The 24,519-nt window shown below is 39.8% G+C and overlaps 1 protein-coding gene across 9 annotated transcripts in view; it reads right to left on the reverse strand.

Moving 5' to 3' along the window:
• LOC123647084 (gamma-secretase activating protein) overlaps positions 1-24,519 on the reverse strand; it is a 92,413-nt gene that overhangs the window by 56,268 nt on the left and 11,626 nt on the right. For 6 of the 9 annotated variants that reach the window (XM_045564295.1, XM_045564294.1, XM_045564293.1 and 3 more), the window contains 5 exons: positions 14,572-14,648; positions 13,540-13,596; positions 10,263-10,332; positions 9,901-9,954; positions 2,444-2,532 (listed from right to left, as the gene is read on the reverse strand). In XM_045564295.1, the coding sequence (XP_045420251.1) occupies positions 2,444-2,532; positions 9,901-9,954; positions 10,263-10,332; positions 13,540-13,596; positions 14,572-14,648 (347 nt within the window). Of the gene's footprint in view, positions 1-2,443; positions 2,533-9,900; positions 9,955-10,262; positions 10,333-13,539; positions 13,597-14,571; positions 14,649-22,578; positions 22,784-24,103; positions 24,114-24,238; positions 24,438-24,519 lie in introns of those variants that run through there. The other 3 variants (XM_045564296.1, XM_045564302.1, XM_045564301.1) reach the window with 3 other exon arrangements.

The raw sequence follows: 24,519 nt of genomic DNA on the forward strand, positions 1-24,519 counted from the left end.
TCGAAGAGACAAAGCAAAACGCAACCCGGGACTTTCCAAGAAAGGACAGTGAGTCACGGTGTGGCACATGGTCAAGGATTTACAAGCCTCAAAGCACAGAATGACTGCCACTGGGAAGGAAAAGCTTAATCCACCCCATTCCTCCTTCTGGGTGTTCTCCCACACAGGCCCGCCACTACGTACCTGCCCACAGGACAAAGCAGGCCGCCCGCAACACAAGGCCTGAGCCTGTCGGCTGTGATAACGAGGGAAAACTGGTCATAGGATGACGCCAGTGACTTAATTCTGCCATCACTGAAAGGGTGACTATAAATCAGCAGTTTCATTTTGTGGTATGAAAGACCAGTGAATTTTGTTCTTCCCCCCCCAAACTTGAAACCATTATGAAAGGACATAACTTTTTATGTCCCAATTAGACAGTCAGCAGCTTCACTAAAACCAGAAAAATTCATGATCAAATATTACCTGGTATCCTAGATTTTCAAAAGTTGGAATAGAACTGGTTAATTTTTTTTTAGTATTTATAGTCGAGTTTCCCTTTTAGAATTGAAAAACAAAACATTAACTGTATACCATTCTTCATAGCAATATCAAAATCGTAAAAAAAAGACAGCAATGCAGAATTCAGCTACAAAAATAATATGGAATTATTTCGAGATTCGTGAAGTTGCACACATCAGACAAGATACTTTGTGTACTGGGGTTGAGGAAAAACAGACGAGTGACACTGTACATACGATGAGAGAGCAAGCGCTCAGCGCCTCAAAATAAGGGGGTGCTCCTCCAGGAGGTGGTGTGGCCCCCCAGGCTTGCAGAGGTGGCAGGGCACGCCTGCTTAGGAAGGAGATGTGGACTGAGGTGCTAATAAGCAGCAACTGCTAACTTTTAGACCTTTCCTTAGTCTTTACATGACAATCAGTGAGAACAGTTCTAAAAGTCTTATTTATGTGGGTGCTGTTTTTCTGTTATGAAGCAGCCCTACAGCAAGGCCTAGAAGCCAAAAAACAAATAGACAGGCTTCAGACACAGCTCTAACAAAAGCATTCAAGGTGATTTTTTGCATTGTAAATAGGAATCTACACAGAAGATCAAAATCCCTAAAGTCCAAAATCCCCAAAATCACAATCTCAACAAAATCAAAATCTCAAAAACATGATTCTGAAAATATAATTCTAAAAATTATTTAAAAGGTATTTATTAGCCAGGCACAGTGGTAAACACCTGTAGTGCCAGCTACTTGGGAGGCTGAGGCAGGAAGATTGCTGAGGCCAGGAGTTCAAGACCAGCCTGGGCAACATAGGAAGACCCCCATTTCAAAAAAAATATATACATATGTATTTTGCTTTTTAAAAGAGGATTTATCTGAGAAACATAAAAACACAACAGAATACTTCATAGGTCAATTTACACAATAAAATAGGCAACAACAACATACATATTTTTTGCAAGCATAAACACTCAGGTATACTATCTATCTTATGATTGTGATTTTTAGAACTTTAAACATTATGGATTTAGACTTGGGATCTTGATCTTTTGGAATTTCAACATTTAGGATTATGGCGTTCAAGATTGTGTCTTTTGGAATTATGATCAAAACCCACAAGCGGATAGGTCCAGCGGGCCTCTGATAGCAACATTCTTGTTAAGAGATCAATACATAAACCTTGTTTCATGTACATTTCGACTTAAAGACACCTTATTTAACACATATTTTTGATTCACTTACATTGAACTCCTGGCCAACAGCACTGTAACTCATGCCTGAATGCAGCTTATCTAACATACGTGTTTTCTCCATAAGGCACTGTCACAGCTTTCTTGCACTTAGGAACACTAGACAGCACTTCAGCACTGCACTTGGGGGCCATTTTAAACAGTGAAATCACCAAGAAAAAGCACAAAATTTGAAACATGGCACTAGGCCATGAACACAATACCTGTTTATAGTATAAGAGCTAAAACAAGAAGGCACTGTGCCTTCTTACAAACAAATTCTAGTGAGTAGGAGAATTTGCAAATATGAAATTTGGAAATAATGAGGACTGACTATTCTTATTCCACCTGCATTATACATGCAATGTTTCTGTATCAACTCATGAAGTTGATAAATTTGGGGATTCAGTCAGTTAATCAGATATTTAATCTAATTAACCATTTTAAAGCTTACTTTAAATGTGTTTTAATATTCTATATTTTATCATAAAATATTATAATTACTATCAGACAAATGATGGTATAATAGTCAGAAGAACTAGGTTTGGGTTCTTAATTTCCATGTTTGCAAAGGAAATGCCGATACTTCTAGCTGCTGCCCATCCTACAAGATTACTTTGAAGATTAAATGTGATAATGTGTGTGAAAATACTTTGTCAACACCATTACCTCTAGGTTTCATGCCTTTGGATTAATGAGATAAGTGATAAATGACACGCCTACTTACCTGTACCCAAATATAGCTATCCACTGCTTTTAGAACCTTCACATTGTTAACAGGGTGGATTTCAACTAACAAAGTTAAGCACTTTGATCCTGCAGAGAAAAGGAGGCTTTTAGTAATGAAGATTAGAATATCACACATTATCTTTTGCAAAACAAGTAGGAAGAGGAATTTCCTGGTAAATCTTACTACATTTGTAGCTAACAAAATAATTCTACCATCATCATACATTCCCTCTAGGTGACTTAAACTCTAAAGCTATTCCCAGTTCCACTCTCTAGGGATGTGTGGTGACTCCAGGACCCCCAAAAAGCAATTAGCCCAGCAAAGGACCTGCCTTCCACACACACCCTCAGGAGCCCTGAAGAAGCTGCATTTTGTTATGAAAACCACAGGATATTCAAAAAACGCAAACATAACAAGGGAAGTCTCTGAGCAACCCTGGAAACAATAGCAGATACCAGGGAAGACAAATTTCAGGTTATAAGAATTCCTAAGTTTACACAAAAGCATCACATTTAAAACACAGTGGCTTCTGAAACAGGTTATCATATATGACTTTGTTCTTACCGGCAATATATGAGAATGCCTGTTAAACTGGATTCTAATGGGCATCATTTTGCCCCTCAATTATCATGATTCTACAATTTGCAAATTGGGCATGTCTGAACTTTGAAAATGTAAATGTGTTAGCTATTATATTAGCTATTCCACAAGAAAAGGTACTTTTCTTAAAGTTTGACACTCTGACTTATAAGTTTGACTTTGACACTTCTTAAAATCCAAAATAGATACAGAGAACACCCCAAGGGAGAAGTCAATGTGCACGGAGTGAGGAACAAGTTCCCACCCATCCCTCAGCCATTTTAGTAGAGCTGCAAGGGGCCTCTAGGCTTCTCAGTCTAAACAAACACAATTCAATTCAGTGTCACTCCAGTTCTGCCGCACAATAGCAAATACTGCTTGTGTGTGAAAACATAAAGATCTTCCTGGTGAACATGCTAAGGCTGGCAGTACCTATCAGTAGGACAGAAACTGGGTTTCCCTCAGGGATGGTGGTAGAGCACTGATAATGAACCACTTATTTCCTTAGTGTCACATCTGAGCAAATGTCATAGAAGATAACATTTAAGGAGAAGTCCATGGACACAGGCTAGAATGGAGTCACCACAGATACCTAAATTTAGAACAAAGTTCCCCCTCCCCCAAGATTAAACCATAGAAAAGAAGTAGTTGCCTTATATTTGAGCTCTCATTAAGACCCTCAGACTGGGTGCAGTGGCTCATGCCTGTAGTCCCAGCTACTCGGGAGGCTGAGGCAGGAGGATCGCTTGAGCCCAGGAGTTTGAGGCTGCAGCGAGCTATGATGATTCCACCACACTCCAGCCTGGGTGACAGAGTGAGACCTTGTCTCTAAAAAACAAAATAGAGAGACTCTAATATGATCAGGTGCTCTCTCAATGACTATTTTGAATGATAATGTACAATTTGGGGATGGCACAGCAGTCTAGAAATTAATCAATGCCTGTTTTCAATATTTAAGAAAGTAACCTGACAATACTGCTTAATTTAAGAAAAAGGGCAAAAAGATGTATTGATAGGACAATTTCTGGAATATGGCCTAACAATTATGAGGACTGGATATCTCCATAAACATGCCTTTCAAATATTACAATATTTTAACTGTCTTGAAAAAGCAAGACAGTGAGTGAGTTATCATGTGGAATCACAAATATACAACTCCAGAACAAATGAAAATCAAATGTCTGATAAATGGGTACTTGTGGCTTAGGATGAAAATCCTAGTGACAGAACCATACAACCAAGGTAAAGGCAAGGTGCCTTGGAAATCTGCTAATGACTTAAAAATGCCTCCGGGAATAAGAAAGACATTGGTGTAAAAGATACTCGAGAAGAAACATAGCTCCCACCCAAGTACTAACCAGGCCCAACCCTGCTTAGCTTCTGAGATCAGGCACGTTCAGGGTGGATGGGTGCGGTGCACAGTCTGTGGGATGGGCACACTTGCAGCTCTGACTCAGGAGGGGCAAAGGGAATACATGTGACCTAAACATTTGTACCCACATAATATGCTGAAATAAAAACAAAATTTGAAAGGATTAAATGATACATACAACATTTCTAACAGTGCTTGCTACAGAGATGGCATTTTATACATACAAGTTACTTCCTTTCTCTTCACCCTTCCTCTTTTAAAAATATATTATAAAAAAAAAAGAAAAATAGGGCCGGGCACGGTGGCTCATGCCTGTAATCCTAGCACTCTGGGAGGCCGAAGTGGGTGGATCGCTCGAGGTCAGGAGTTCAAGACCAGCCTCAGCAAGAGCGAGACCCTGTCTCTACTAAAAATAGAAAGAAATTATCTGGTCAACTAAAATATATATATAGAAAAAATTAGCTGGGCATGGTGGCGCATGCCTGTAGTCCCAACTACTGGGGAGGCTGAGGCAAGAGGGATCGCTTAAGCCCAGGAGTCTGAGGTTGCTGTGAGCTAGGCTGACGCCACGGCACTCACTCTAGCCCGGGCAACACAGCGAGACTCTGTCTCAAAAAAAAAAAAAAAAAATAGAAATGTTCTGTGAAAGGTGAGAATGGGGGGGAGCAATTTTCTTATTGTTACATTATTTTAAATGTGTGTGACTAAATTAATATATTAAATAGCACAAGCTGATATTTTATTATTTTTATCTCTTGCCCCAAAAGTTCATATATTTCAACTTGGAAAAAAAAAAAAAACTTTTGATGGGGGACAGGGAAAACTTCCTCACTGGAAAAATAAGGACTCACCATATATTTGTTCCTTTTAGCATGAATTTCTATGCAAATGAGATAACCGGCTATCAGCTAAATTTCCTCACCTTTAAAATAGAAGGATCTTCAAGGGCAGAAACCATCTTCTTACACCAATTTTTCCCTTCTGTAGTACAGCCCACACATTTAACTAACTAGCATAATTTCTATTTGCAAAGAGTAAACCTTTGCAAATAAGAATTGCTCCCAATAACATACCATATGCTTTCACAGTGAAACAGGAAGCATTCAGGATTAGAATTCTAGAGACAACAAACAATTCTAGTTTCAGCTCTGCCACTGACCTAATGTACACTTTCTAGCAAATCATCAAGCTTTCCTAGGCCTCAAGTCCTTCTTATTAAATAAAAAAAAAAGAAAAAAAAAAAAAAACAACACAGGCTACAGAACCAGATTATGTCTGCAGTCACTTTCAGCCATAAAATCCCATGCTTCCATATGAACTGCTAAATTAAGAATTTAGAGAACAAGATATCAGTGGATTCTGGGAGGCATCACCGAAGGGGAAGACAGGACCCAGAGGGTCTAGATACCATGGGAAGGAGAGATAGCAGGATGCAGGCACAGGGATAGGTGTGACAGGAGGAGGACGGAGGGTGGGCAAAAGAACCTGGCCTGACGCAGGTAAAGGTACAGGTTGTGAAATGGTGACAGGTTGCAGGAGACCAGCAGGGCTGGTTCTGGAGGAGCTTTGGCTACGGGAGCTCCTGAACCAAACCACAGCTCCACGGAGCATCTGTGGCACTTAACTGTCCACGATGGCACATGGAAGCGCTGGAGGATCAGTGGCAGCAGGGTCCTGGATAAATGTGTTCATCCCAACTGCTGCCCAGTGGGGATCTGCTGTGCCTGGTGGCAAATGCACCTCCCAAGTGGCAGAGGACAAAGGGGGCTTCCTATGGAAGGCCATTTTCTTAATGAAGCATTAACTCTGCCACAGCCACAAGAAAAGCAACACTGCTGATAAAAACTACATTGTAAAGTATGTGTATCAAAGAATCCTACTTTGTTTAAATGAAAGATGTTATAGTTTGTCTCATTTGCAACAAAAAAATCTCATTTTAAGCAGAGTGTTAATGCCTGAGGCAAACTACATTTTATAATCAAATGGCTTATAAGATCATTCATGGACAGATGAAATAAACATTTCCAATATATTTGTTCAAAGGACAAAAGATTATAATAGGTCTCATAGTGCTTTCTGATTGCATCACATCTGAAATCTTAACCGAATGAAATGAAACCTTCCCGTGATGAGCAATACCTCCCATACACTGATGCCTCCCAAATAGGTATCTCTAGCCCCAGCCTCTTACCTGAACTTCTGACTCATCCAAATTGCCACCTCACCTCTCCACAGGGACATCCATTAGGCATCTCAAACGGACATGTCCAAAATCAAACTCTTCTTTCCTGCCCCTCCCATCCACACACACACACCCACCCACCCTTTTCTGTTCTGGTCAAAAAACCTTGGAGCGAGTCATCCTTGACTTGCCTCTCTTTCTCATGCTCCTTTCAAACCCAGCAGTGAATCCTGACAACTCAATCTTTTAAATATTTCCAAGCACAACCACTTATTCCCTGGCTCCGCTCCCCTAGTCGAAGCCACTGGACCACTGTAATAGCTTCCCAACCACTCCCTGCTCTCCCCGTGTCCTCCCTGCAGCCTATTTTCCACGCAGCTACAGCGATCCTTTTACAAACTCAGTCAGACCACTCCCCTGCTAGGAATCCACAGAGCTTCCCATCTTGCTCAGGGTGAAGGCCAAGTCTTTGCAGTGGCCTCCTAGGGTGTAGGTGGTCTGCCCGCACCTCACGCACCTTTTCCTCGGGCCTCAGTTCCCACCACTCTGCCCCTTGTTCAGTGCACTCCAGCCTCACTTACCTCCTCACTGACTTTGAAGAGAGAGTCTACCAGGCGCAGCCCTGCCTCAGGACCCCTGTGCTGGCCGTCTGCTCTGCCAGAAACAGGCTTTCCCCAAAAAACTAACTGCACTCAAATCCTTGCCTCAGACCCTACTTGTGGGGAGACCCACACTAACAAGTTATCTTAGGGGACAAGATTACCCTAGGATCACTCTAGCCAGGGGTTGGCATGAGGGACTGAGGAGGATGAGACAGGGAAGCAAAGTATACCGGTGAAGTGCGGGATTATCAAATTAGCAACCACCTTGGATCTGCTTGGAGTGTACCCAGAATTATCCACTTTAGGGATGGAAAGTAGGACCATTTCTCCTTCAGCTCCTTGCCCCCCCATTGGTCATGGGTTGCCCTATTGGGCATCATGCCCAACCATACTTCCGGGTTGTACGTGTATAAGGTTCTAAACAGATTTTCCCAAGGGCCTAGGGCAGAAAAGAAGTAGGTAGAGCAGCTGAGGTCAGGCACTATCAATTTACACCTGGGCAGGGCTGGTTCTCACCACAGTGGCTGGCATACAAGCTGAGCTACAATGTAAAGCTATGAGGTATCTGATACACTAATAATGTTCATGCTATTTTTTTTTTTCACACATGGTCTTGCTCTGTCACCCTGCTGGTTAGAATGCAGTGGCATCATCATAGCTTACTGCAATCTCAAACTCCTGGCCTCGTGCGATCCTCCCGCCTCAACTTCCCAGAATGCTAGGATTACAGGCATGAGCCATCGTGCCCAGCCCATGGTGATGTTTTTAAAGATGTAAGCAGATAATCTCACTACAGATACATCAAAATTACAAGACTGAGGATGCACACCTATATGGAATATAAGGTTATAATCAAATAAAACTTAAAGCTGGTGTGAAAGTACATTTTATAATATAATCACAAATGATTACTGTTCTGTGTGACAATGAGCCATAGATGGTCAACATCATGCAAAAAATACAGTTACTACCAGGTTTACCAGAGCAAAGAATGTTCAAGGCTAAAAGGAATAAGGCACAAGAAGAACCGGGCGGCACAGGGAGCCACCCAAGGTTCTGTGCAGAGGCCCAGCCTGTGTCAAGGAATGCAAGCGGCTAGGCTTTTCCCCTTCTTGGATAAAGGGGTTCATTAGCCCATAGGTCAGGGCCATATCCTGGTTTTGTCCATATCCTTGTTTTAGGAGTCAGGACACCAATGTCCCAGATCATATTTAACTTAACCTAGTCCAGCACCATCTCCTCTGAAGTGAGCATTGCTCCCAATTCTAAAAAGAGCAGAGAGTGCTGAGGGTGCTGATAAGAGGGGGAGCATGGCACAGAAGCAAGGGAGGCTGCTGTGGTTCTCAGCATTTCACGCAGGGGGGCGGTAAGGGTGAGTAATGTGAACGATGAGGTTTCAGGGTAAGCCTCCTGCCCACCGACGTCGCCCATAAACTCTCTTGCTGAGGCCCAAGAAGGTCCCATCCAGACCCAGCTGTGGCTCCCTTGCCACGCTAGGCTGGCTCTGCGGGGAAACATGTGTCATAAGAAGCCCGGAATTGCCTCATAAGCCTCATGTGGAAAGTACGTACAAAGGTTTTTCCATCCCATGTGACCATAGGAGAACACATCTAAATGGGAACTATGCTAACAATAGAAGGGATTTAAGTGCCAAACAAACAGAATGGGTGGAAAGCACCTGGGATCAGAACAGTACATGGCTGATGGGGCCTACTAGACCAGAAGTTGGAAAACGGTAGTCCACAGGCTGGCTCCAGCCCGCAGGTGGTTATCATTGCCCGAGGAGGATTTCTAAAGATATGCGAGTCAATATTTACAAGTTAGATTTCTATATCAAAGTCCAGACTTCCCTTGATAAATTGAAAAGCTGACCCCACTGGACTAGTGACAACAAAAAGCCAGAGCCGATTACGTAGTGGCTCCCCTTTGAGGTCCTCCATGGGAGCCCCCCACCCCACCACTAGTCCCTGTAGCTCTTGAACTCTTTTTCATTAAAGAGAAAAAATATTTCTAGGTTTCTGTGTTAAAAATGGGTGAGGGGAAAGACATCTTCTGGGTCAATTTTTTTTCTTACAGTCTGTTTCTCTCTGGCAACTGTATGCATCTGCAATCGAAAGCCAGGACTAGCCTGAAAGCTCCACCAGGGTGGTTACCACACCTCTCTTACATACCATTGTATCCTCAGTGCCATGTATAGTGCCTGACCCACAGCAGGCACTCAACATTGTTGGGTTATAGACGGAGAAATGATACAGAATATTTTTTTTTAAAGGGGAGGGGGAGGGACAAGGGCCCATCACACAGCTAGCTACAACCTGTAAAGTGGGCCTTGGCAAATGAATGGAATTGAGCTTTTGGGGACTATTCACAATGTGTTTGGTACCAATCAGTACTTAGCCAGATATAAGGAAAAAAATGGTATTCTTGACTTTCCCAAACTTTTACACCAGCTTTTAACCATAGGTTTCTAGTTTAGCATTTATTTATTCTGCATGTGATAATTACCATCTTAATACTTCTGCTATTCACTGTTAGATTATTTTCTGCACTTTCCTGTTTAGTTGCAAAAGATATTTTAAAGAAAACCTTGTTCATGCTTGATATGACCTTTGCCTTCTCATTCTGAGATATCATAAGGCTATTTCTAAAGATGCTTGAAATTTTAGTAAGTAGTAAAAATAAAACTTCATTTACCAATATGCACTTATAATTTCATTACCTGGTTGAAGCTCATTCCTTCTTCCTTCCTTAGTAGATTGAACTAAACTTGCAGCTAATGGAAAAAGGAAAAAATTCATTAGCAATTGATCCATGGGGTGGCTGTTGAAGTTTACTATTTTATATCTGAAAATAAATGAGGGCTCAAAGACCTGTCAGTGGAAGATTAAGGTAGACTACAAAGCATTCTTTTTCATAGGTATACTCTACAGATTCTTTATGTCAAACCTAATTTCCCAAGAACATTTCTTTCCCAGAAAGTCATTGTTATAGAATAATCAAATATTGCAAAAATTCAATACTTTGGAACTCCTAAAAGATAAAGTTCAGTTACTGACACATAGCAATAAGAGTTCAACTTACCAAGCAAAGTTCTCTCACTGTTGACAGAGCAACTGACAACCTGCAAGTCTTTCTCAAAGGTATACAGATGCTATTAAAATAAAAATATTTTTTAATTTGGAGCTTCGTATTAAATAACAATTGTATGAATATAAACTCCCATTAAGCTCTGTACAAAGTATCACTGGGGCAAAATATTTTACTAAAGAACCATCAATAAACTAGTTTAGCCATACTGAGACATTCCAGAGCCTTCTTTATGAAAAAAGTTTGCTATTGTAGGCCATGTTTGGCACTGAAACTCAGCCATGAGACAACCAAGCACAGTGGTTAAGAGCACAGACCTTGACCTCAAATAGATCCAGGTTCAAATCCTGACTCTACCACTTGCCAGTTGTGTATTTGGACAAATTATTCAGCCTTTCTATCCCCTCATCAGTAAAATAGGAATCATACTACCTACCCTCACGGGATTTTTAGGAAGATCAAGTGAGATAACCTATATGAAGCACTTAGTACAATGTCTGCCACACTAAGCACTCAAATGTTAGCTATTATAATTACTGAGGTAGGTAAAGTTTTAATCAAATTACACAACTTATATCATTAGTTATGTCTTAGAGACTGTCACAAGTGCATCTCCTAGAGGACTTCCATAGATAGGGGGCCAAAAAGTAGTCTTCTATCACTAATCCTTTTTTTTTCTTGTTGCAATTTGAAACCTTCAAAATTTTGCAAGATTCCATTTCCTTGAATATTAAGGAAAATGAAAATGGCCATGAAAGGAGGAGGATGTGATGTGCAGAATTGAGGAACTGGAAAAAAATCAATTATTTTAGGCAAGCTCTCTTAAAGTACACTCAGAGGGTAAAGGAAAGATAAAAAGTCTTAGACCTCAGGAGAGAATAGGCAAAGAAAAACAGTAAATAGCAAAAGTATTAAGGTTATTAATACATGCATGCTCAAAAAAAAAAAAACTGAGAATACACTAAAACCAAAAGTTAGTGGAAAATATTGGGAAAGTCAGGGAGCAATTGATTAGAAAAAATGAAGTTTCAGTTAATAAAAATGTACTGAATTCACGTGAGAAATTTTGGTTTCCTTTCACTCTGGCTCTAAATTGAGGAGTTCTAACTTATAAGAAAAATCGTGGATGTATATACTTAATTTTTAATGTTTTATCATTTTAATTATAAAATAACTAGTCTCCATGTTTAAAAGATGCAAATATTACCAAATAAGAATTCGAGAGATATAAACACTCCATCATACAGTCAATTCCAACTCCCTCCCAAAAGGAAGCATGTTTATAGTTCTCTCTGTAGCCTTCCAGATCTCTTAAAATGAAATTTCAGTATATATTTATATCATTTTTCTTACAAGTTTTTTAACATAAATGGAATATATTATTCTGACAACTTGCTTTTCTTCGTGTAACAGTATGTGTTAAAGAGACTTCTGTGCCAGTATACATTTACAGAGTTCTTAATCCTTTAATGGCTGTATCAATTTCCAAAGAATTTACTAATGGGCATTTAGTTTGCCTCCTACTTTTAGGTATTATAATAATCCAGTGAACTTCCTTTTACATCTTTGTGAACTTGTGCAGGCAGTTCTATAGAAACAAAACCTAAAAGTGGAATTTCTGGGCCAAAAGGTATGCAAGTATCAGAATTCTTCAATTGTAAGCATCAAAAAATTTTCTCCAAAGTAATTTATGCAAAAAGGCAATTAGTGCCTCATCAAATTGTAGTCTAAGGAATATGACTTCAGCATTGGCTTGATACAAAGCTGGAAATATCCATTCTCTCAGCTTTCTGGGTTCAATACATTTTTAAGCCTCCATAAATGGAACTGCAAGTTCTATTCCCCAAAGCCACAGCAGTTTCAACCCAGTGGGTTTGCTTGCCACAGTAGAAGAAAGAAGAGTCCATATCCCAAATTCCCAGTAAAGCCCATTGTTCCCTTTTATTCAACCAGCTTAGATCATCTCCACTCTTGTGTGCACTAACAGGGAAGGCCTGCATGAAAGGGAGTGGAGGAAGAGGTGAGAAGGGTGAGGAAGGAAAGGTATTTGCAACCTGCCTACTTAAAAGTAATACATTGCTTCCCATTTGGCTACTGCAAGGAAAGATTTTTCAGTCAAACCTTCAGAAAGAGACAGAGATGGAGATAGAGTCAACTCATTTCTCCCTAATTCCTCTAAGTACATCTTAAAAATGGACATAATATATAAAACAAATCTAGGACAACTCTAAAAAGTAGAGAAAAGATGGCAGACCCTCCAGGGACCACAGGCCCTGAGGAATGACACAGTAGTGAATTTCCTGGGTTTACTTTTGCATCATATATCCCAGACTTGGAGCTAAAGAAGTGAAAACAACAGAAATGCTGACAGGAGCATACAAAAACACACACACCCCCATTCTCTCTAGCCAAAGGAACAGGAAAGGGGAAACCTTCACATCAACCAATACTTTATGTGAGCAGTTTGGGGAAAAATTAAAGAAAAGGGGCTGAGTTCCACACTCAGATCATTGAGCAGTAGTGAGAAGCAAGACAAGGGCAGGTTATGCAGAAGCAGAATTCAGAGCCAGAGGTCATTATGAGATGACCTGGGAGCACATATATCTCGAAGATGGCATCAGACTTCCTACTTTCTTACAGAATATAGGATAATTGGTTTGAGACAACTTTACTTAAATCTCAAAGGACTAAAAGACTTCAACTGACATTTTGGTCCAGGAGTCCTTGTACTTTTGTTTTTCTAAGATAATGGGACCAAGAGATGGTAAAGGGAGAAGAAAATGAAAGAAATATAAACTAAATTTTTAGAAAATGAAGTTGGAACTTATATACAACTTCATTTTATTTTTTATTGTTTTGTCTTGTTTTTTTGAGAAAGGGTCTCAACTTTGTCACCCCTGCTAGAGTGCAGTGGCATCATCATAGCTCACTGCAACCTCAAACTCCTGGGCTCAAGCCATCCACCTGCCTCGGCCTCTTGAGTAGCTTGGACTACAGGTATGCACCACACCTGGCTAATTTTTCTATTTTTTGTAGAGACAGAGTCTCACTCTTGCTCAGGCTGGTCTTGAACTCCTGGCCTCAAGCAATCCTCCCCCTCCTGGCCTGCCAAAGTGCTAGGATTACAGGCATGAGCCACTGTGCGAGGCCTGTAACTTCATTTTATACTACATTATTTTAAACTTTTATGTAAAGGGAGGAGACAGAAAAAAGGAAACTCTAAAAGCAGTAAACAATGAGTAATCTATGATTTATGGTAATTTTTTTTTACCTCATTTTGTCTGGTTTGGCAATCATATAATCCAAAGAAGATATTTCCCTTATCACCCTAAAAAAAAAAATTAGCAAGATATGTATTAAATGTCATTGTTTAGGAAGTTAGAATGTTACTAGTTTTAAAGCAAACCTGCAATAATTCAACCAATCTTAGCAATAAGCACTTTAAAGGAAGCTTGTTGTGCATGTCAGAAAGGTACTAAACCTGACTCTGCTAGTCATTTGGGCTCAAAAAATAAAACGGATCAACAGGTGCAGCTCAGTGAATTTGGGAGACCCCGTCTAGTAGGCCTGAGCATGGTAAAGGAGTAAATCTTTTTGTATCTCCGTTTATATCTTTGAGAACATATGTGACGGATAATAGGAGTGGTGATAATAAGTCCATGATATTCCTATAAGTAAAACTTTTGGAATCATCCAATTCCTTAAAGGTACCATCCTTAGACGCAAAATATTTTTGAAATCAAAAGAATTTGAAATTTTGAAATCAAAACCCATACAAAGCAAACCGGCCATTGAAATTATTCTTTCATGTGTCTCTACTAAAGTTAACAGTAACGTTAAATTTTCCTTAGAAAACAACATTGAAAACACATTGTTAGATAATGCCTCAAAAGTCCTAGCATATCTAAGTCTGAATAATCTTATTTAACATTTCTCAAAGATAAAAATGTAACACATTAATTAGGTTAAGACATATTTTACTTGGCATTTTTCCCTCTGGAAAATGAGATTGTTCAAATACTCAAAAATTTTGAGTACCGTGTCAAATGTGCCCGTAGTTTTATTTTCTTTTAAAAAGAGAAAACATCCCATAAGACTGAATTTCAGTCATCCTATTCAATCTCACACACAAAAAACAAGGTCATATGTTAAAGGTTAAATGCCTTTAACAAAAGTTAAATGCCAGTAAGTCTTATTACCCCTCAATAAGGTAAATATAGAACTCTGTAAAGAGAATATAAATGGTTAAAATAGTAAATATGTTATATATATTTTACTGCAATAAAAAAGAATACACACGTACCTTATAGGTATAAATAATATTTCCATTTCTTTCAACATTTAGTACACGTAAGCTCTCATAATCATTTTCTAAAACATCTGAAATGATAATAGCAGCAAGTTAATACTCAGAAGATGTTTAAAAACATATCAAATATATTAGTGAAAGAAGCTAAGTACAAAGAATATATATTGATAATTCTATTATATAAAGTTCTAAAACAGGCAAAGCTTATCTATTTTAAGTGAGAACGGTAGTGACCTTTAAGGAAGAAGAAAGGAGTAGTATTGAGAGGTATCTCAAAGTAGTTTTCTTAGGTGTTGGTAATGTTGTATATTTTGGGTATACTGATATACTTACTTTGCAATAACTCACTGAGCTGCACACTCTTGACTGTATACTTTTCTGTATGTTATACTACAATAAATTTCCAGTATGTATTAGCTTTTGCTTTATGTATTTTGAGGCCATATTACTAGAGGCATACAAATTGTTATAGTTTCCCGGTGGATTAATCCTTGTTAGGCACTCAGCTGATCTGCCAGGTATCTGAGTAGTCACTTAAAGCAATCAGATAAAAAAGAAATAACAGTCAAGGTTTTAATCACTTACTGTGATGCTATAAGCAAGAGGCTGAACCAGAGAAAAGTGCTGACTTCCCTATTTTCCATGGAACAGTGCCATTGGTCAAGTGTCAGGTGGGTCAGTGCAGATATGGGGTTCTTTCACTACCAAGAGAGCCCCCCAAAAAGGTTCCTGCAGTATTATAGATCCAGAAGCCGAGAGGAGGGAGAGGGAGAAGAGCTAGGAGTGGAAAAGTACTGAGAAAAAGTGTCTTCAAAGCTCCCCATTTTCCTCTGCTAAGGTGGTATTAGCAGAGGCCCCTGATAAAAAGAGGCTTCCAAATGAAGGCACCTGGGCTAGGAATGCAGCTATGTGTAAGTGTATGGCCAGCTAGGGAAGCCTGAGTAGTGACTGCAACTCCCTTGAGGGACTGCCCTGCATCAGCCAGATACCAAGTCTGGTTTGGAGAGGGCAGCTTTCCCCTATGAGGCCTGCCAGGTAAAGCCTTTGTAATGGCATGTCATCGGGTCTGAAAAATCACATGGAAGTTTTTAAACCAGAAGCTGGACTAGCCAATCTCTTTACTTGTTATAAAATGTCCTTTATCTCCAATAATTTTTTTAAAGTCTACTTTGATATTAGTATAGCTACCTCAGCTTCCTTTTTGTTAGTGCTTACGTGGTATAATTTTCTTATTCTTTTATTATAAATCATCCTATGTCCTTATATTTACAATATGTATCTTATAAGGAATATCCACTTGGGATTTTTCCCCCAGTCTGACATTCTTAATCTTTTAATTGGGGTATATAGTCCATTTACATTTAATGTACTTACAGATATATTGAGTTTATATGTATCACGTTACTATTTGTTTTCTATCATATATTTGTTTTACCCTTTTTTGCCATCTTCTGGACTAATCAGAGTTTATTATTTCATTCTCCCACCTATTAACTTGTCAGTTATATATTCTTTTGCTATTTATTAGTTATACTAAAAATTATAACATGCATCATTGACTTATGTTTTAATATTATGTGATGCCAAAAACAGTGAATTGAAACTCTCATACCCTGTTGATGGGAGTATAAATTGGAAAACTGCTTGGCAGTATCTAATGAAGCTGAACATATATGACTTACTCATTACACTTGTACATATATTCCAACAGAAACATATGTTCAGCAAAAGACACATAAGAATGTTCATACTACTGCAGTTCATAGCAGCCCAAACCAGAAACCCAAAATATCCATCAAGAGATGAATTGTGGTATATCCAAACAATGGAATACTATATAACAAGACCGTAACATGCTATAACATACAATTAACTGAGCAAAGTAACCTCCCCCACCACCAAAAAAAGTACAAACTGTATGTTTCAATTTATATACAAGTTTTAAAAACAGACAAAACTAATCTACAGTGTTAGATGAGTGACTGCTGAAAAGGAATATAAAAGACTTCTGAGATTCTATTAAAGTTTTCTTTCCTGCTCCGAGTGCTAGTTACACAAGTGCGTTCCACTTTGTGAAAATTAACTGAGTTGCGCACTTATAATCTGTGTACTTTTTTGTTTGAAAGCTGTATTTTGTGAAGGACATGATGACTCTTTACACAAAACATTTAACTTATAAACTATCATCTTTCTTCTAAAATTGTAGGATATTTCTCCTAATTCTACATTTAAAAGATTTTAGCATTAATAGATACAGCATCAATAATTATCATTAATTGGGGAAAAATGCATATTTTATCAACTTCCTCAAAACTTCTCACAAATTGCTTAAACTTGATTTATTTTTCCCCATACATGACCAGTGTTTTTAGATGCTAAAATATTACATTATGACAAATTCTAATATTCAGACAAAACATATACAAAACATCCTATAATTCAGAGCAAATTTCAGTTTGTATTCCTAGTTAAAAGGGAAGAAATATGGCCAGGCACTATGGCTCACACCTGTAATCCTAGCGCTTTGGGAGACCAATGCAGGATGATCGCTTGAGACCAGGAGTTCAAGACCAGCTTGAGCAACATAGTAAGACCTCTGTCTCTACAAAAAATAGAAAAATTAGCTGGGTGTGGAAGCACCCACCTATAGTCCCAGCTACTTTGGGGGCTGAGACAGGAAGCTCACCCAAGCCTAGGAGTTGGAGGTTGCAGTGAGCTGTGACGACACCACTGCACTCTCCCCTGGACACAGCAAGACCCTGTCTCCCAAAAAATAATAATAATTAAATAAAAAATTAAAAGGAAAAAACAGGATGAAAATAATAATTGGTGAGCTGGACATCTGCACTGGAGCTGGGAAACATTTAGATAGAAGAGCAGGCTTCACTGAGGTCTTAAGCATTGTCCTGAGATCCCTCTTACCCACACCTTACAGGAAGCAAGTCTGTGGATCTTGTGGGGATGGGGGAAGGATTTTTTATATATATGGGTATACGCATTTTTCTAAATATATATATATATATATAGAGAGAGAGAGAGCTGTCAGACACTGCACACTGATTTTTAAAAATAAGGATAATCATTTGGTGTCTTAGGAGAATAGGATTCAAACAGTTAGCTTACTGCTAAACAGTACTTCACAATTTAAAGAGTTCTTGTTTCTATTTCATCCATACCATATAAGGTATTGCAGGCCTAATGTACTAATAAAACAATTGAGTTTCAATTAGGTAAACAGACTTGGCCAATATCACAGTGAAAAAGTGGCACAGACTGATCTCAAACCCAGAAAAAAGTAAACAAAATAACGGGCTCAGTGTCTTGTATCAAGCTTACAATGCAAAAATGGATAATTACTCAAAAATCCTTTTAAGGTAGATTTTGTAGACATCTAAAGAAAATTTTAACGAGTTCTTTTGCAATCCTACACATGACTCAAACTTCTGGAATGCAATGTGTCAATGTTTTGAGAAGTATTTTTTTCTTTCAAGATCATAAGGATGTTGGGAGAGACCTTCACGAAAGTACACTTAAAAAGTTTCGGCTAAGATAAGCAACTCCTTTACAAGAAATCTTGCTAACAAAATCCAATTTACTTGCAAAAGTACATCTAATTTTCAAATCACTAAAAAATTAAGAGAAAAATTTTCCAATAAATGCAGATTACAGCAAACGGTACATGCTTATTTCATTAAACCAGTGGTTCTCAACTCTGGCTGTCTTAGAATCATCAGGGAAGCTTTGAAAGAGAACACTGATGCCCTAAGCCCTACCCAATATATTCTGATTTTTGGGGGCTGGTGTGGGGCCGACTCTCTGGTGTGTATGTGTTTTTAAGTTCCCCAGGGGATTCTAATGTGTAGCTGGGATTGAGAACCACTGAACACTTAGTATATGATTGTTTGTATTATACACTACGCAACATTCATTAGATACCATAACTAGGACCAGCTTATAATATAACCATGGTAGCCAGAGTTGAAAGAAATAAAAATTAATGCTTTCAGGGATACATTAGGTAATAACTGCAGACTTGAATAACCCTGCAGTCAAGTACATCGTTCACATTTCAAGGACATTTGAAATAGACAAATTTGGCAATGTTGGAAATTCAGAGACCAACGTCTCACCACACAGTATTAACCTATCAGCCCTTCCTCCCTAGTTTGGTTGCTCATGTTTTAACACACCCTTTTAGAAGAGGTATTCAAGAACCTCTTTGCTTATTCATTCTGACTCTTCTCCCAATTCATCACTGGAAAGTCCAGAGGAGGAAGTTTAGCAATTTCAAATGAGGAAATGTGGTTTAATTTTACAGTTCAGTGTATTTAGTGCTCATGAAGAAAAAAAAATGTAGCATCTTGATAGATACTTTTATAAGCAAACCTCGGAAAGAAAGAAGAGTACCTCCTAGATATTAAAGGTATTGGCAAGTTATAACTGACATAAAAGCTGGTTTGCCAGATATTTTCCTCCATTTCAATCTATTATTTGTGAAACAAGTGATTTCACTGTATAGGAAGATGTTTGTCAAATGTGTAAATTTTATTCCAAACTGCTAGGAGACAAAAATCAAAAGTATTTTGTGTCTATTCAATAACCCTAGTTGGGAAGAAAAAGTCACAGAGCCGTATACAAAACGTTGAACTAGCTCCCAACACATAGATCAAGAGGTGATAAAATATGATTATTCCTAGTCTGTAAATAATTCACATAAATCCTCAGGCTCAACATGACCAGATATTGTAATTCCTAAACCCTATAAACATCATGATGTGATTTATATTTCATATTCTGAATAAAATGAGAAAAAGCAAGAATGGAGTAGTTAAGCAGCAATAAAGAGAGAGATGAGAAAAGGAGACTAGGAAAGTAGGGGAAAGAAAAGTAAAAAGGAAGGATAGCAGCAAGAGAATAATGAAACAAATGAAAACAATGTGACCCAAGGCAACCTCCTAGTCCCCAAGTCACCCTAGGGGAATACAGGAAGCAACAACAAAAAAAAGCATTACTCCTGAATGAGTCACCCGCTAAGTATATCACTTCCCTGGCAAACATGAATGATTACAATATCTGAAAGATTAAATCAATCTGGTATATCATAAATCCAAGAATAATCAAAGCGGGCAACAAAACCTGTATTTTTTCCAGGGTTAAATACGTATGACATTTAAACCTTAGAAAATTTACATGCCACAGATCTTAGTTTCTTGAAGATGTAATCCACCCCAACAAGAGATTTTGATTTGGGATGCAAAAAATCAATATGTAAAATCTATTGTATCACTATATACCAGTAATAGTTAGAATGTGTTTTCAAACGTGCTGTGAGAGCAATGATAATAACCTAGAGAAAAATCTAGCAAAAAGTGTGCAGAGCCTTCACGGAGAAAACTCTAAGACTTACTAAAGAGTCATTAAAAGAATCTAAACTATACTTTGTTCATAGTTGGGAAGATTTAATATTGTAAAAATGCCAATTCTCCACAAGCTGATCTGTAGGGGCAATGCAACTCAAATCAAAATTCTCATAGACTTTTTGGTGAAATCTGACAGGTGAATTCAAAAATATATGTGAAAGATCAAAGGGCATGGAATAGCCAAGATACTCCTGAAAAATGCTAAGGTGGAGGGACTTACCCAACCAGGTATTAAGACTTAGCATAAAGCATAGTTATTAAGATGTTGTCATCTCAAGTTGAGATAATGAAACAAAACAAAGAACTCAGAAAAGGAGATCTATGCATACAAAGACTGATGTGTGACAGAAGTGGCTTTGTTATCAGTGAGGACCAGAGGACCATTTGGTTAGTAACATTGAAAAAGCTATTAAAATGGAAAATTAAAACTGGATTCCTACATCATTTATCACACAAAAATTAATTCCAGGTAGATTGAAAAATATGAAAATCAATGCTATTATTAAGCTCTTAAAAATGAAAAATGTCTTCATGACTTCTGAGTAAGGAAGGATTTCTTTAAAAGAAAAAAAGCACATGTAAACTTTAAAGGAAGACTCAAGTTAGACATTAAAATTAAGAACTTCTGTTTATCAAAGGCACCATCACAAACTGAGAAAACAAGGAACAAATTGAGAGAAAACACTTGCAACACATCTGATGAATAAAGAAGTAGAATCCAGAATACATAAAGAACCCCTTTAAAAAGTCAATACTTAAAAAAACAGAATAGAAAAATGGACAAATAATGAACAGACTTCACAGACAGGGAAATTCAAATGGCCAATAAACACACACAGATGCTTGACTTCAGAGCACAATGAAATAACAATTAGATCCACTAGTTTGAACAAAAAAAAATTGTAAATCTGGAACTATCAAGGGCTTGTGAGGATCAGAAACATTGCCACACCACAAACGAGGGTGTTAATAAGTATACGTCTTTGGAAAACCTTTGGCACTACCCAGGAAAAGTGAAGATGTGCATAGCCTATGACTAAGCAACTCCACTCTTAGACATACATCCTAGAGATAGTTGTGCCTGTGTGTACCAGGTGGTTATTAAAAGCATTGACCATGATAGAAAATCCCAGAAACATTTAGAAAAGGGGTAAGTAAACTTGATTCCCTGGGAAGCACTCTGAGACAGAATTCAGTACCTAGTATATTCATCAGGGAGTGCTTAGTAGAGTGGGATTAACACTGTAAGAGGAAGGACAGGAAGCAGGTTGTGGTAGGGGAAGAAGCCAAGCAGCAATGCAGGCCCCATAATCTCAGATGAACTTGGAGTCCCCCATAGGGGAAGCTCCGGAACTGAAATGGATTGCCAGAGTTGTCCCATGTTGAGTCAAAATGGCCAGGCGTTTAAATACCACCTCAAAAGGGAGTGAAAAGTTGGGTGATGCAGCCCTCAGCAATCCCTGAAGGGGCTGACAGCTGAAGACTATTTGCTCACCATACTCACAGCACCTGGCACAAGCCCTTCTTTGAAAGGACAATCTAAGTGGTGTATCTCCATGTCCACCCTCACGTTGTGTAATATAGTCACACAGTGGAATACTATACAACAGTGAAAAATAATGACCTACAGCTAACCTGTCAATATTGATAAATCTTATGATATTGAGAAAAGAGGCAAAAAGGATACATACAGTATGGTTCTGTTTACTATTAAAGTTCACAGACAAGTAAAATGAAATATTTTGCTTAGGGAAATATTCATATGGGTTAAAACTACAAATAAAAGTCAAAGGAAGGTTAAAACAAAAGGTTAAATGGTTGTTAACCTCTGGGGGAGAGAGAAATAGGATCTGATAGGGCACACAAGAGCCTTCAAAAGTCTTGATATTGTTCTATTTATAAGCTAGGTAGTGGGAACATGGTTTCATTTTGGTTTTTCAATGTTATTTATAGCTAATATGTTATTCTTTTAATGTCTTGATTTTTAACCAACTTTTATTTCAGGGGAGACCATTCCTGAAGTTCACCGCACAACCAGGAACAAATTCAGGAACTAAATCTGGTCTCCTTATTCCTTGACTCCTTGTTGACTAAAATGGTACCTTATATGCACAGAATTTCCACAGCTGACTTAACTCAGCTCCCTGGATATTTTGCCAGGAATATACCATATGTATTTAACAATAATTACTTAGCACCGCTAAGATATCTTCAATTGTATTTGCTGATGTTAAAATATGAAGGCTTCACATTTAGAAAGCAAATAAGTGGAGAGGAGACAATGGTATAATTATTCATAATTTACATTTGAAAAGCTGGGACTTTGAAAGGAAAATAATTTGCACAAATGTGTGTAGTAATGGCTCTGCTAGAAATTAGAATCCCAGATTGCCCTGCCACTGCTATATATTACAGTCAAAAAGGAATTAACTTGTGGGTTTTTTAAAGCTACCACCCACTGGTGATTATCAGAGGTAACAATCCTCTTAGTATAATAGAACCAATATCTTGTCAAGATATTTGCTCTGAAAGAGTAAACTACTACCAATATCAGAAAAGCTACTATTTCCAGTAAGTTTACCTTCTGAGGACCCAGTTGTATCTGTTGTTCAGTGGAACATCAATACACAAGTTTATATTTCTTCCCAGATGAGTGAAAGATACAAAGAAGCCAAATCCAACTGGTCGCACACAGCTTTTCAATCACAACACCCACTTCTGAAACATAAGGGTGTGGCATTTCACACTTCATCTAACTTATTTGCAGACACCTGCCATTTAGCAAAATAAGGTGCAAGTTCAGAAAAAGGACTGCTTTGTAGCTGAAGGCAGACTTAAAGCTGCCTGTTGTATTTCAAAAAGTTAAACCTTCAAAGACTTTTTAGAAATTGGGGAGTCTTTAAATTCTCCCTCACCCCCTTACCCCCACAAAAGAGCAAAGTTTTACTAATAACGACACTAACAGCAAATTCAAGGCGTAGGCTACACTGACATGACTCCTTATTTGTAACTAACATGCCAAGCCAAGGAAACCTACAAATAATTCTAAAGCCATAGAATAGTGTGAAGATATAAGATAGCAATGGAAAACTTTCACTGGAATTTAGGAGAAAAGACTTATAGATACATGTAATCTGAAACCCCTGCCAAAAAATGTCCTCTAAAGTAGTGTTTACAGAAAACCAAAGGGGAGAAGGCCACACTAAAGTGTCCCATGCACCAGGTGGGACCCAGGGGCCACCCTGCTTTGAAACTGAATTTAAGCCCTGAAGATGCTCCATTATTTACAGCAAACTTCTCTTTAAAAAAAGAAAACAAAAACAAAACTGGGAAATCACAGGGTTCCCCTTCTTTAAAGTAGATCAATGCTGGGAAGGCTCAAAAGTCACTTTTCACCCTCTCACCCAAATCAAAACAAGGATCTTTGTGGCAGACCAAAGCCTCAGCTGCTGGGAGTGTGTTCCAGTTCACCCCGAGGAGGCTGGGCAGGAGACGGAGCATCACGCTGTTTCGCTCCAGGCCTGCGGCTGGCGCAAGCGGTGCGCTCAGTGGTGCCGCGGGGGCTCGGTGCTTCTCCGCGACCTCGCCGCCCGCAGCCCGAAGGCCGACCCCCGCCTTCTCACACTGCACATCCGGAGCGGCGTGTCCCCCCAATCACGGACACTGTTCACACAGACGCATAAAGACGTCTCACAAACGCGGGACAAACCAGGCAACTGTTACTTATATGGCTTGGTGGCCACGATCCATCTTTTCTTCCTCAAAACGCAAAACGCGCGACTTCCAGGTGCCCCTTATCCTGGCGGAGCCCCCATCCCGCCGACGACCCTTCCCGGGCAGGTGAGACGCGGACGAAGCCTGGAGAAGGACCTCGCCCGCCCCCGCAGCTGCCCCTCGACGCGCTCCCCGTGAGGTGATGCTGGGGGTCCCACTAGCGCCCCGGCCTTTCTGCTACGGGAGAATTGCCGCGGGCACCCAGCAGCCAGAAGCTGGAGGCCTCGCCAGGGGAGGTGGTGCAGCCCAGCTCGACCTTCAGCCAGTGGCCGGGGGCGAGGGTGGCAAAGCCAAAAAGCCGGGACCCTACAGAGGCAAGCTCGGGCACCAACCTTCGCGGGCTGGCGGAGCCGCGGGCTGCTCCGGTCCTGGGAGCCCCCCGGGTGTGGACGACTCCCCCCCGGGTGTGGACGACTCCGCCTCCCCGCCCCCACCCTGCGGCCAACCCCGACGCGCGCCTCCCGCACCTGCGCCGCCGCCTCGGGCCCCGGCGGCCTCCGACAGCGCCCGCCGCGCCCGCAGCCGCGGGAGCACGTCCTTCCCGAGATCGAAGTCGGCGACCAGACGGAGGGCCATCGCCCGGACGCGGCCACCCGACGGCTCGGGAGCCTCGCGCCGTGGGCATTCCCGGCCCTGGGTCGCCACCTCGCCCTGCTACCCACTGCGCCCGCCCCCCGTCCTCTCCCCGCCTCCCCCGCCGCCCGCTGCTTTCGGTTCTGCTGCGTCCCGGCCCGAGCAGCCCCGGGCG

The sequence above is a fragment of the Lemur catta genome, chromosome 11, assembly GCF_020740605.2.
Source record: "Lemur catta isolate mLemCat1 chromosome 11, mLemCat1.pri, whole genome shotgun sequence".
Lineage (NCBI taxonomy): Eukaryota > Metazoa > Chordata > Mammalia > Primates > Lemuridae > Lemur > Lemur catta.